The 15,084-nt window shown below is 39.3% G+C and overlaps 1 protein-coding gene across 1 annotated transcript in view; it reads left to right on the forward strand.

The window, feature by feature from the left end:
* Positions 1-1,086: 1,086 nt before the first annotated feature.
* LOC126990856 (uncharacterized) overlaps positions 1,087-15,084 on the forward strand; it is a 55,570-nt gene continuing 41,572 nt past the window's right edge. The window contains exons 1-2 of the mRNA XM_050849509.1: positions 1,087-2,067; positions 13,004-13,204. Of these exons, the coding sequence (XP_050705466.1) occupies positions 13,019-13,204 (186 nt within the window). The 5' untranslated portion in view covers positions 1,087-2,067; positions 13,004-13,018. The remainder of the gene's footprint in view (positions 2,068-13,003; positions 13,205-15,084) is intronic.

Here is a 15,084-nt window from a genome sequence, read left to right on the forward strand (position 1 = left end):
TTTGCACCGAGAAGGCTCTCCCTCATTCTGTCTAAGCTCCGCCCCCCTTTCACCTGATTGGCTGTTGATGACATCATAGATTGTACCAAAGACACGTACCAAATATATATGATTGAGATAATCTAGCTTCTTTCATGATTAAAAAATATTCGAAACTTAATTGAATAACGAAACTCTACTTAAACAATCAATGACATCACTTAAGAAACAAAGTACAATCATAATACTGCAAGTTTTCAAGGGAGAACGGCCCCTGCAAAACGAACATGTGCACTGAAGGCGATGATATTAGCCTATCTATAAAGTAATGCACACTTTCCGTCATTATTTCCTACATAGCTCATTCACATAGGCATACCTAATATTATCACATAAAAAAATATACTCTATAATAACTGAATACAGGTAGGAATCACTGTATTGAGGAATAAGCTATGTATCTGTGGCTTGGAGCGACGGCCGTAGGCTACATATGTACGCTCAGCGCAACAACCACAGATACGAAACTTAATTATTCCTCAATACAATGATTCCTACTTGTATGAAGCTACTGTAGAATATATTTTTTATGTGATTTTATTTGGTATGGAAAAGTAAAGGGAGAGCCTCTCAGTGCAAAATTAACTAGACCGACAAACTCGTGTAATCCAGTCTCCATAACGCTTATATTATCCAGTTTGGCTTTAAATTCATGAATCGTTTTTTGCACACACAGTCTCCTCGTCAAGTCCGTTCCATGTTATGCTTCTGTATGGAAAACTGTATTTCTTGACGTGTCGCTCTTCTTCAATTTCTTACCATTGCCTATTGTCACGTACCACTAGATCTTCCCTGTCCAATTTCTCCAATCCCTCTTGTATCCTGTACAGTGCTATTAGGTCCCCTCTCTCCTTCTCTCCAGTGTTGTTAGTACCATTTTCTCCAGTCTCTGTATGTGTATATGTGTGTGTGTGTGTGTGTGTGTGTTCTCTTATTCATCAAGTTCTTATTTATCAGTCGCAACAATAAACTATCAATCAATCAATCAATCTAAAATCACTGAAAAAGGGTTTATTGTATTTTATATTAGTTTCGTCGTCACCCCAAGTAAATAAACATTGCCTTCCACGAACACAGCTTTCCAAGCCCTCAGTGCTGACAGAACGACAACCAAAAACAACACCGGATAGCGACTACTACTGACGGGGCTCTAAAGGCTGTGGTCCCATAGCCTAACTAGCCCCATAAAAAAACCCAAGAAGAAAAAGAAGCCCTCAAGTGCACGCAAACCTTCCTGCAGAAGTCGGGGCAACTCGACAGGATCTAACTCCCACCCTGTAACAGAACGGCCAACACAAAAAACAACACCTGATACCAACTACCACAGACGGGGCTCTAGAGGCTGTGACCCCACAGCCTAACTAGCCCCATAAAACACCCAAGAAGAAGAAAAAGTGTACGCAGATTTTCCTGCAGAAGTCGGAGCAACTCGACAGGATCCAATCCCTACCCTGGTGACATCGACAGACTAACACCATCTGCTAGTATTTATCATTGACGAGGCTCTTGAGGCCGTGTTCCCACAGCATAACTAGCCCTCTAAAACACTCCAGAAGAAGAAGAGGTTGGACGGCAACTCCCTCAGCCCCCTAAACTTCTGAAGAAACACAATCAGATTCATCATTTTTTGTAGCTTGGCTCACAAAATGTTGTTAGCATCACTTAAATAATTGAGGTGGCATAGGAGGAAACAAAAGCCAGATAGGGGGTATGCATGAGTAGCGATGCCGCTTTCAGCCAAGAAATATGATCTGCAAGACAATTGTCAGGCTGGATCCCAAGGACCTTCCAAACTAGAAGTTCAGAGTGTATGCTCACTTTGGAAGTCTGGTCCTACCATGCTTGGAATACTGCAGCCAACTCTGGTCTCCTCAAAAGGTGTCAGAAATACCTGAAATTGAGCTCCCCCAGATTACTCTTAGCAGCAAAATTAAGTTCAACAGGATTCAGCACATGAACCACTGAGAGAGGCTTAAGGAACTGCAGCTGTATTTTCTTCAAGGACTGCAGGGAATACTACATCTTAAGGTAAAACTACAGAACAACTTCTCCCCCTCCACCACTCTAGCCTCCCCCTATCCCCAAAAACAAGCCTGGGGACCTGTGGGGAACTGTTTTTTTTTGGGGGGGAAGGCAAAATCACTGAAAATGGGCTTCAAAAATTTCCCTAAAAAATCCCTAAAATAGGAAAAATTCCCTGGTCTCGAAAGTAAGGAAAGTTCCTAACGTATGCTCTTGTAATCTATTATAACATAACGTAGCAGCTGCTGCAACCGGTCTGTTGATGAGTGTCGGGCGTGTCATTGGATGGTCAGCGTAGTGGAATCCCCACACACACACACCACCCAAATCCGTCCCGTGCTGCGTAATTTTCAACGGCCCACACCTCATGCCGAATATATTTAAACTACCCCAACTGAACTTTACATAACCTAACCTCTAATAGGGGAGCTTTGCACCCTCTTGACCCTCCTCTTAACCACTGGACCCCCCCCACATTATGACCTCCTAGGGAAAAGACCCTAGAAGTAGAGAAACTCTAGGGAAAGGTCAAGTTTCATTTATAATGGACAAAAATAATCATGCAATACTCAACGAGAGGGGAGGTGGGATCCAACAATCAACAATTACATATGGTACAATCCTGACGGTTAATCCATCCACTTCTGCCAAGTTGATGCCAGATCATTGTTACCAAGTACTTTAGGGTACAAAATAAAACCGATTTATGACAGCTGTCATCCAGCCCTGACGCTCCTGCTGTCAACTGACCCGGGAGTGATCTACCGATTGCTACCTATAACCATGGCCTCCATTTTACTCAAATTTTGAGTTGTGTGCAGGGTTGGCAAAAACCAATGTTTAAAAAAAAAAAAAAAAAACTTTTTTTTTGGTTTAAACCATTTTTTTTTTTGGTTTAAACATTTTTTTTTTTTTTTTTTTTTTTTTTTTTTTTTTTGCTTTTCAGTATGTTTATTCCAGTAATTCTATCCATATATACATATATGAGTTTGAAAAGGAATTATAGATAGATTTAGAGATGGATTTAGCAAAATATTCATTTGATCTTCATGCAATCTGTAAAAGAGGCAAAATGCAGCTTCTCTAACATGCTTTTTAATTGCAATGTTAAAGAGTAGTAAAACATGAATGACCTCTTCTAATTTTCCAGTTGCATGCTACAAAAACAGTTGTAAGAGAGAGAGAGACTTTCTGTTTTTTTACAATTTTTATCTACTGTTTAGTGGCAAATATATATATATATATATATATATATATATATCTATATATATATATATATATATATATATATATATCTATATATATATATATATATTTGACACTTCACTAAACAACAAATAGATTGTTTAAAAAATCCTTCAACAATGCATACAGAAAATACTGGTAGCTAAATTATGTGTAAATTCAAATGTAGTACAATACTTATTCAAACTTATTGTTTTCTGAAACTTACTGAGCAAATACATATAACATACTGTACTGCACTAAGCCACAAATGGTTTAAACCAAATGGTTTAAACCAATAAAAAAAAGTGGTTTAACTTTAAACCAACTATTAAAACCATTTTTTTTTTCTTTTGTGTGTATCTTTGTTAGTTTCATCAGTATTGTGGTTTTAACTATATGTAAGATTTTAATTATATATATATATATATATATATATATATATATATATATATATATATATATATATATATATATATATAGTATACCAAAATTATGTTTTCAGTTACTCTTGAGTTACAGCATTTGAATAGAGATTTGAGTTTACCAACTGACGTTTTCTTCCTGGTGTTAGTAAAATGACTGTGCATAATAAAAAATAATAAAACCACATATAATCAAAACCACAATACCTGATGAAACTAAAAAAGATTCACAAAAAACACTGGTTTTATTGATTGTTTTTTTGGTTTAAACCAGGGGTGTCAAACTCATGGCCCACGGGATAGTCATAAATGGCCCGCAGTATCACGGTAGCTTCAATCTTGTCAATGTATTTACTACCCTTGTTGGCCACCATGACGGCACTTCAGAGCATGAATTGGCCCTCCAAGGGTTTTGAGTTTGACACCCCTGGTTTAAACCGCCAACCCTGCTGTACATAATTAAAATCGTACATATAGTTAAAACCACAATACTGATGAAACTAACAAAGATACACACAAAAGAAAAAAAAATGGTTTTATTAGTTGGTTTAAACCACTGTTTTTTATTGGTTTAAACCATTTGGTTTAAACCGTCAACCCTGGTTGTGCGTATTGAACAATGTCCGTTTTTTCTAACACATGCTTGTCACAACTTTATGCGACCATGAGGCACTGAGCGCACCCCATGTCACACGCCTGTGTCACTGTTCGAATATGGTGGTATTGAAGGGTCATAAGGACTCGGTTTTGAGTCATTTGACACCGCAATGTGACTTGCATTGATGAAAGTGATTTTCTGAACAACAAAAGCAAAGGATAACTAATGGAAGAGGCACATCTCTTTAAAAATACTGAAGGCATACCATCAGGGCTACAACAAGCAGGAGATTTCAGCTTAGATAGGGTATTCTCAATATTAAATATATCAAAACTAAATATATTAAATATAAGTGAATTGTCACAATGCTGTATTGGATAAGGATTCAATAAGTCAGCAGGAGAAAATACACTAGAGAATGCATCAACAAAAAGATCTGCCATGTCAGTTGTGTCAGCGCACCAGCCATTATCGCCATACAGCGGTCCAATAGTAGGACGCTGAACCTTCTTTCTACGAAGATAGGAGTGAAAACGTTTAACATCAGGATTTACAGGAGAAACTAAAGATCTTTCATATTTAATAACAGATTGATGGACAGCATCTTTATATTGAACAGATATTGTCTTAAAAGAGTGCCACAACCTCAAGGCTATTGGGGAAGATCTGCGAAACTTTATACGAGCATCCTTATAATCAAGCCATAGGTACTTGGCGTTTATACTGTCTTATAGAATGAAGTATAGATTTTGCCCAAGGAGGTTTCCTGATTCCTGATGACTTATTAATAGGAAAAAATTGCTGAATGGTATTAAGCATTAAACTTTTAAATCTTAAATATGATTGTTCAGTATCTAAGCCAAGGAATTCATTATCCCAATCAAAATTCAAAATGTGATGGTTTATCAAGTTGTAGTTGCCTTTATAAAAGTCAAAGTTATTATTTACATAATTAATGCTTGGATTAAAAGAACTAAATAAATACTTGAACAAAACTTGAAAGTGGTCACAACCTGGAAAGGGGTCTATTAGATCGACATGAGAAATTCTGTCATCCTCAGATGTAAAGACCAAGTCAAGTATATTATTAGACCGAACATAAGTACACTTAGTAACCCACTGTATAAGACCCAAAGACGAAAACAGATTTAATAATCTAATATCAAGAGAGGAAGTGCAATAAGGAACCTCAGAGGACCAAACAACAGTAGGGAGATTAAAGTCACCAACCAATATTAATTCTTTTCCAACACAGAAGGATTCCAGGTATGAAATAAGAGCAATATTATCTTCCAAAGAATTACTTGGAGGCCTGTAAACTACTAATACGGTAACGCCAAAATCAGGTAAAAATACCACGACAGTGTTCGGATGATCTGAATAAGTTTTCCCCACTTTAATATCATCTCGTATGTAAATCCCAACACTGTGAATTCTTAGATTTAAAGGAGAGTCATTTTTGAAAAATTTATAACCCAATATACTGATAACTGGATCAGAAATATTACAAGTTAGCCATGTTTCACAAACACAACATACCCCAATATTGTGATTAGAGACTAACTCAACCAAAAAGTTAACTTTATTAATTAAACAATTAAGATTCAAAAGAACGAAATTAATGAAGAGATTATATACAAAAGAATTACCCAGATTATGCTGAGACGTAAGTTCTAAGCGAAGTTTTTTTTAGGGTTCCCATCTTTTGGACGTACATCAGGGTTAGAGGCAGAGGACACAACTGGCTGAGATGTGGGAGGAGTATGAGGGGACACATGACTGGGCAGAACAACAGAGGCTACACTTCCATTAGAAAGGTGCAGAGAACTAACTGGCTGGGTGTTCCGAATGGTCTAGGCAGAAGCCCGCTTTCTCCTCAGCTCCTCCTGTTGGTTGTAGGTGAGGTCCCTAGAGATGAAAATATTTGAAAACTGACTCCCAGAAAGTTTACTGCACCTAGATAGTAACTCTTGCCTCACCCTGACGTTAGATATTTTGGCTTTCACCAAGGAAGCAGAGATCGGCACAATATCCACAAGTGTGATCGGTTCAACTCTGTCCAGCCATAAATAAGTTACAAGTGGATTAAATCTGTCCTGAATATCTTTCCCAAATGCAAGCCCTTTAATAATAATACTGTCCTTTCTTTTTTCCCTCTCACTCAACTCACAAACTTCTTTAATAACGGCCCGAATATCAGGGACCGCATCCCTGCCACTATCACTTGGGAAGACACCATCATTGACCATCTCATTGAATCTTAAATCAATAGATCTCACCGTGTTGCTGAGTCCTAAGATGGTATTAACCCTTTCACTACGGCTGTGCCAAAACAGCGCCCCGCGTCGTATCCGAGATCGCCGCTCACGCCAAATTTCAAATGTCACTATTGAATAGAACAAGTTTTCAGCCATAAACTCAACATAATCATGTATTATATATGAAAACATGCAGAATTAAATGGTGCACATAAAGAAACAAGTTAATTGATAATTTTGAGATGTAAGCATAAATATACAGAGATGAAATAACTCGTATACTGGCTAAAGCAAGCCAGGACGCAGTATCCGCGTCCTCGGATATGGTACAGTGCACGTAAGAACACAGTATACTCATCCTCGTGTTGAAGGGGATAAACATCTGGGTCATGCACTCCGTAAGTGACCCGAGTTCACCTTGATTCGCCTTACTGGTACCATTACCTGAAGCAGCAGGAGGAAGCAGTCTGCATCTAGTGCAAACAAACTTCACTCCCTTACCCTGGTGCTGCAGTACTACCTGGTTAACAAAATCAGAGGGAAGTCCAGTGCACACCTGCAACCCATGCAACCCATGACACCACTGACCACACTCGTCACAGGCAATGCCACCCTCCTCATCTTCCTTGACAGGGAAATGACAGGTGACACAGGGGAAAGGATGATGTACAGCCATCCACTAGTTTGTTTAGGTACAGGCATTAAGTCACTTAATTTTCTTACTGAGTGGAGTCATTTTACATGAAGTAGTGGTAAGTACTACTGTTATACACATTGTTATCCCGCGCAATTGGGCTATTCTTCAAGGGAGTGTTCGGGAAAAAATGGCAGTCGCGGGTTGGCGTTTTTTGAGGCTGGAGTCCGCGGTATCACCTTCACCGACCTGGCTACACTGGTGGCTTTGTCCGCAGCCAAAATTTGTTTGATAAATGTGTTCGAATTGGGAATTGTTCGAACTGAAAGGCATTCGAATCACGAGGTACCACTGTATATATAAATAAGTAGCGGATGGTCGATAACCCGATTTTGTTATCGGCGATAAAGTTTCACGATAACGCCCAGCTATGGATCTATGACACTTTATCACTTTGTGAACGAGAAATAATGGCACAAAACTTAAATGTAAACAAGTACATTCAGACTGCACCAAATTTTTTCACCAACGTTGTAGTGCAAGATTGGAATAAGCTTCCACCTTCAGTGGTATTATGGTGCAACACAATTGACTCCTTTAAAAACAAGCTCAATTGACACTTCCTTCAACTTAATATTTACTAAAGTAGAATACAAAATTTTGGAGGTATCTGATTAATGTAGAATCACTTAGGTTTAAGGACAGACCACCTAGTCTGGACCATATGAGGCGTATAGTGTAAAAGGGGCGACCAAACCAAATTGGGCGGTATTGAGTTTTTGACAGCTTCTGATAGCTGAATTCTTGCCGCATCATGTGAGGCAAGCTTAGGGAAAGACGACCTAAGAGGCAATGATTCATAAGGCTAAAGTTGCGTGATTTTTCTGTCAAACTCACCTGGCATGGGGTGTGTAGTGTGTGGCAGTCTCTTTAAAAGAGATGAGCATCTTAGCCAATTTTTTCTATTAGATTTATAGAATGAGGTTACTTTTTTTACACTTTGGGTTATTTTTCTTTAACATAACCAAATATCCATTGATGAAAATTATCTTTAGTGACTTAAAACATCAAAACCAATCCATAAATAATCAAATACAAAAGGAAAGTGTCCCAAAACCTAGAATTTCTGAACATGTAGCTCCAACAATCTATGTTTTCACCCTGAAAGGAAGGCTAATTCTTGCTATCATAGTAATTTTCTTTATGTACAGTACCCTCTCGAGTTTCGTGCTATCCGAGTTTCACGATCCTCGAGTTTAGCGCTTAGTCCTAAATTCTTACCATCACGACTTTCGCGCATTACCGCCCCAAGTTTCGCATTGCTGTGACACTTACGGGTCATGTCTACCTACCGTTGGCGTCATGCGTGCTGCCTTAAAAGGCAGCGTCCAACCATTGGGGCTATGGGCAACCGCGGTTGCCCGTATGGCCAATCAGGAGCGAGTTGTTGGTTGTCCTTATGAATGGAAAATGGTTGTGAGTACGAGCGTGGGTACGTGGGTACCGAACGGCTGCATGTAAACAAACAGACGACGGCAGTGGCTGAGGAGTGAGGAGCAGTGGAAGATGGCCCATCAAGAGACTCGTAAAATGGACTGGCAGAGCTGCTTTGCTTACTACTTGATTAACAAGAAAAGAGAACACCCCGTGCTGGGGAACCACAGTCCAAAAATCTTTTTATTAAGTCTATAAAAATTGTAGATCTCCCGGTGTTGTTTTCCTTTTCTTCTTCTTTTGACCTGTAATGCATGGCAGTGACGGTGAAAAGTAATAGTGAAAAATAGCAAAAGGGCATAGAAAAGCAAAATCAGGGAAAGAAAAGGACAGAAAAACACCTAAGTTCAGGGTGAAGTGTATAAGTGCACACTGTTAAGTAACTAAGTGCATGTTGTGAAGTATAAAAGTGTGGAGAAGGAGGACCTAAGAAGCGATACAAAGTGTTACAGGTCAAAAGAAGAAGAAGAAGGTCCACTACACTGGCCGGTGTTGCAAGAAATATCTCCCCGATGAAATTAGTCATTCTGCTGTCCACCACGCATGCGTGCTGTGGGAATACACAGCATTAAAAGTATTAATATGCCTGGTTTTCTTCTAGTCTGTTCGTTTGTGGTCTTTGTGAGCTCTGAGGGAAATATGGAAACAGTAAACAAGTTGAACCTCTCTGCGAGCTATTTTGCAGCGGCGGCAGTGGTTTACGTTCAATAGGCATTGAAAAGTCAATCATGATATTAGTGATTTCATGATTTATAACAGAAAGAGTTAGCAGATTATTTCATAACACAGAAAACTATCAGAAAAATATAGGTTTGTCCAACTGTCCCACGGGTGACCGCGAGCGACCGCCCTTACTTTAGCAGACGACACCACGTGGATCACAATTCACAACCGTGTAATGAGAACTGCCAGCCAATTGTAAGGCAGCCGCCTTCAACTGTGGCATAAAAACGAACTGCTCTTACTTCCTATTTTTTGCCTATTAACAAGGTACATATTTTGAGATAACAAGGGAGTAAAGTCGAAAAAATTGTGATAACAAGGGAGTAAAGTCGGAAAAAGTAATTATTTTCCACGAGTCGGAACCAATAAGCGCTTTTACATGGATTTCAATACCTCAAGTTTCGCGATCCTCGAGTTTAGCGCCATACCTTCAGAATGAAGCAAGCGCGAAACTCGAGAGGGTACTGTAGTTGAATGGCTTTTGATTCAAGATTTTCATTAACACATAAAACGCTGAAATCCATGAATAAATTGCAGAGTTACAGACAATTTTAAAAACTTTTCTTTAAACGTGATTTTCTCAAAACTATAAAAATGGCAGGTCGCCCCTTTTACACTACACGCCTCATATGGTCTTTGTGGTTTGAATTTCCATGTAAATCTATATATGTAAATCTCTCTCTCTCTCTCTCTCTCTCGCTCAGTAAAAACTGAAGAACACTACAGGGCCCCTTGGACCAAAAGTGAACTGCACATGTGAAAATGGTTAAAGAATTACAAATAACAGGCTTATGGCTGATGTGTGTTGAGAGTTATATTGAGAGATATATTAAGTGGTTGGCGACTCGACACAGCTTTCTGCCGTCTCTCTTATCCTCCGTCAGTGTGTGTGTGTGTTTTCTCACTGGCTTCCGGTCCACACGCCTCTTTTAGGCGACAAACATTTGATTAAACTAGAGTTGCCGACGGTGGAGTGATAGTGAGTAAGGGGCTTTATGAAACGTAGGGAAAGCAGTCTGGTGAGATGTGGGACTTAGGCTGGTAGACTTGCAGTGGCGAGGTGTGTTATACTTGGTTTATTCTTAATTCAAAATCTCTACTGAAAACTTTATATTTCATCTTGCTAAATCAGCTTCCTCGAGTTTGGGGTCTGTATCATCTCTACCAGTTTTTACCCCCTCCCAGATGCTATCCATGTACAAGGGCTTGTCTGCCATCATATGGATTATGTCTATGTGTGTGTGAGGTGGGGGTAGGGGGGTCCCCATCCACACACAGCTCTTTTGGACAGGATAGAGTCAAATACTTTTCATCTAATCTGCTTCCCTCCTCCTACTGACAGTCTTCTCTTCAGTTCAGCTGCAGTGTTGCCTCTCTATCTTGTATTGATATGGATCAAGGCAAGGCTTAGAGATAGGAAGCAGAGAGTGCTAATTAATTATGAAAAATCTGACTGGGGCTGGTTTACGAGTGGAGTCCTACGGGTTGGTACTGGGTCCACTGCTTTTTATCATTTACATCAACGGTTTGGACACAGGAATTAGTAGTGATGTTATTAAGCTCACAGATGATACCAAGATCTGTAGAGTAATTAAATCAGACCATAACGCTAGCGTTTTCCAGGATGAGTTAGACAGTCTATATGATTGGGCAGGGAAGTGGCAGATGGAATTCAATGTCAGGAAGCATAGTATTTTGAGTGTAGGTGTAAATAGCTCCTCACACAATTAATCCTTAAATTACACTTCTAAGCAGGTCCTGGTGTGAGAGGGACTTAGAAGTCTTAGTGAGCTCCAACCTCCATCCTAAGGCTCATTGCATTCAGGCCAGGAATCGTGCAAACAGGGTAGCCTATTGCATTTAATTTCAAGGAGCGTAAGCAATTTCTTACCTAGATTTCTAACCTGGATGGGGTCAAGCCCCATCCAAAAACTAAGCGATGTCTCCAACCAGAACTACAGCTGATGATTTTCATGAAGATGGTCTGATGGTTGGCTACTATGACATCGCAAGATGGCACAGACTACTACTATTTTCAAGACATCCACACAGGAAACTACCATTGGTGACTTGTTGGCAATTACAGGCAGCCAACAAAGCAGCAAAACAGTCAGCTACAACAATCTAAACAAGACACCCAAAAGTACAACCAAACAACATGAACTAAATAATCAAACTCGTATAAGATTTGACCAAGATGAATGTCCAGCTGTTGTTTGAAGGCATTCACCAAAATGACAGAGACAGCAGATTCCGGCAAGCTGTTCCAGATGTTAATTGCCCTCAGTGTTACGGGGGACAAAAAGCTTATTGGAGTGACCTCTAGTGGCCCTATTATGATAGAAGCAACAGAAGGGCTGAAGTCATCCTCAAGCTTTAGTTTGTCTAACTGAGTTTGACCTCATCTTGATTATGCAGTTCAATTTTGGTCACCAGATAATAAAATGGATATCAAGATGTTAGAATCTGTACAGAGGAGGATGACAAAAAATTATTCATGGGATGAGACATTTACCATATGAGGATAGACTTAATTATTTCAATCTGCATTCTCTAGAGAGGCGAAGGTTATGAAGAGATTTGAGTCTTTAAATGGATGAAGGGCTTTAATAAGGGGGATGTTAATAGGGTTTTGGTTGTAAAAGAGCCGGGTAGGACACACAGCAATGGGTTTAAGTTAGATAAATTCAGATTCAACAAAGACATAGGATTGGTTTATCAATAGAATCGTTGATGAGTGGAACAGGCTTGGCAGTCATGTTGTGAGTACCAATGCCATAGATACTTTCAAGAAGAGGTTGAATAAATTTGTGGATAGTGAGATAAGGTGGGGTTAGGCTTACAGGAGCTGCTTTATATAGGCCAACCTGCCTCTTGCAGACTCCTCATGTTCTTATGTTCCAACTGCTCTTTTGAGCTTGCTAATTGCATGCATCCACCCCACTAGCGGCTCTGCTGCACTCGGCATTCTGCTCTAGCTCATCCGTATACTTTCCAAAGCGTTTATGCAAGAGTTAATCTACATATTTATCTTTTCATCCCATTTGCTCCCTTTCCCTTTCCCTTCCCTTTTGTAAACTCTGGACTCCTCATCCTTTGTCTGTATTTTCTCATGCCTCCAAACTGAATACTTTCAAGAGGGAGTATGAAGACACCTCTTCCAATGATTCTAACACTCTCACTGTCCACTATGTGTACAGTCAGTGCTTGCAGGCCATTTGTTTCTTTCTTTTTTCCTTGATCTGGCTCCTTTACTGAAAAAAAATGCTGAGCTTAAGTCATCAGGACTTTGATGAGACAATCACACGAGGCAACAAGGCCTGAGAAAGGGGTCCGAGGGGTGGGGAAGCATTTGTGCCAACTTGTTTCTTCTGCCATCACACCAGCTGTGTCACTTCACTTAGCATCACCTTCTTAATTAGTGTTAAGTTATTTTTTGTTTGGATTGTGTGGATTCAGATATGGGAGGGTATCCTCTAGGCTCACATTTTGAATGCAAATTTTTTGGGTCATCTTACTGTATATCTGTATGCAAATGTAGAATTTCATTGTTAATGTTTGGTTTTTCTCTTTTTCCATGTTTCAGATAAATCCTGGCAAGATGGTTCTCTATGAAGATGATACTTATGCTATTTTACCGTCTCACATCAGGCCACGCAAAATCCAGCCTGGGAAACGAACCATTTTGGTAACAGTTTTATTATCTATTATGCTGTTGATGTCACAGCTTTTCCGAGCTCTTCAGCTAAATCATCCACCACAACTTATAACTACTCATATAATGGAGGTAAGAATCAGCAGAAGTTTAATTTATTTTTCAAATATAGTATTCATCTTTATACTCGGCAACCTCAGTGTTGCTGCATGTTCCAACCTTGGGCGTATCACTGTCGCAATTAATTTCTTCATCATTTCCTCATCCCAATATTGAAAAAAAACTTTTATGTTACTCACCAGGTTGTATGTTTCACCTACAATTCTGTGTATGTGTTTCTCTGGTGACAAACTATCTGTTACAGTTAATCCCTGATCCTTTTCCATTGATGTTTTTTATTGCTTTCATTTCCTATTGTAAAGTTACCTGAAATTCTCTTTTTACTTTTTCCAAATCCCATCACACTGCATTATCTGGTGTTAAATTCCATTTCCCAGCTATGACTCCACTTTCATATCCTGTCCAGGTCCTGTTGAAGTGCTTGACAATCCTCTTCACTTCCAGTCCTCTTAAATAAATTGGCATCATCAGCAAGCAAACTCACGTAACTGTTTACTCCCTCTGTCATGTCGTTGAAATATATAGCAAACATGACTGGGGTCAGCACAGACCCTTGTGGAACTTCACTGATCACTCTTCCGCTAGGACCTCACATCTCTGATCACTGACCTCATTTCCCTGTCCTTCAAAGAATCCTTCATCCATCTCAAAAATCCTCTTCTCAGTCTTCTGATGTTCTCTCTCCTACTCCATCTCTGTCTCCTATGTGGCACCTTATTAAATGCTTTCTCTAAATCCAAGTAAATTCTGTCAGCTGAACCATTCCTTTCCTCTACTATGTTTGTCACTCGTGAGTAAAAACTCATCAAATTTGTTGTACAAGGTCTTCCTTTTCAAAAGCCAAACTGCTTGTCCATCAATCTGCTGTTTTCCTCCAGGTAATTCATCCACTTAGCTTTGATTTGTTTTTCACAGATCTTAGCTACCGCACTTCTCAAAGAAACTGGTCTATAATTGCAAGGGTCTTCCTGGCATCCTCCTTTATATAATAGTACAAGTATGTCTGCTCTTTTCCAGTCTGCTGGGACCTTGCCCTCTGCTAGTGAACTGACATTGGATCTTATCACTCCCTCAGAACTCTGACACACCATCCTGTCACAGTGCTTTTCTCACCTCCAGATCTTCCATTATTTCTCTCACTTCTTGTACTGTCTATATTTTCTTCTCTTCCTTCATGTCCACAAAAGTCATTCTCCATCATTAACACTGCCTGAAAACAACCATTCATAGCTTCTACCATTGCTACCGCATCCTCATTTAGTTTGCTTATTCCTTCTCTATTTTTCAGCTTGCTGTTAACATATATACAAAATGGATTAGACTGGCCTTTACAATTTTCTGTTATATTCCTCTCATAGTTCCTCTGTTCCTCTCTTCATATTCTAATGTATTAATTTCTAACTTGTTTGTCCTGTCTTTTCTTTATTATCCACCTATTCCATGCTACATCTCTTTCTCCCTTCGTTATTTCACGCCTTAATCCCTCATTGTAAATTTTTGAGTAAAGACAGCCACTAACTTCACTCCTCTAGCTCTGTAGAACTTACTCCAGCCCGCTTCTTCAAAATTCTTTCTTAGTTGTGCAAAATTCGCCTTGCTGTAATTGTATCTCCCAATTCTATGGTCTATTCCTCACTTCTCTTCTATCATTCATTGTAAAATGACATTTTCAGACATAAAATGTATTTTTTCACTTACCTGCTTCTTATATTAGCATTTACAATGCTCCCCTACTACCAGTGGTGGGCACCGCTAACCGAAAAGTTAGCTTCGCTAACTGGTAATCCAATAACTAAAAAGTTAGGTTCGCTCATGTTAAACAGCTAAACTGATAAAGAAATCAGAGGAAGCTAATGCTAACCACTAAGTTTTTTTATATGGATATAGCTTCA

The sequence above is a fragment of the Eriocheir sinensis genome, unplaced genomic scaffold (genome assembly GCF_024679095.1).
Source record: "Eriocheir sinensis breed Jianghai 21 unplaced genomic scaffold, ASM2467909v1 Scaffold215, whole genome shotgun sequence".
In the NCBI taxonomy this organism is placed as follows: Eukaryota; Metazoa; Arthropoda; class Malacostraca; order Decapoda; family Varunidae; genus Eriocheir; species Eriocheir sinensis.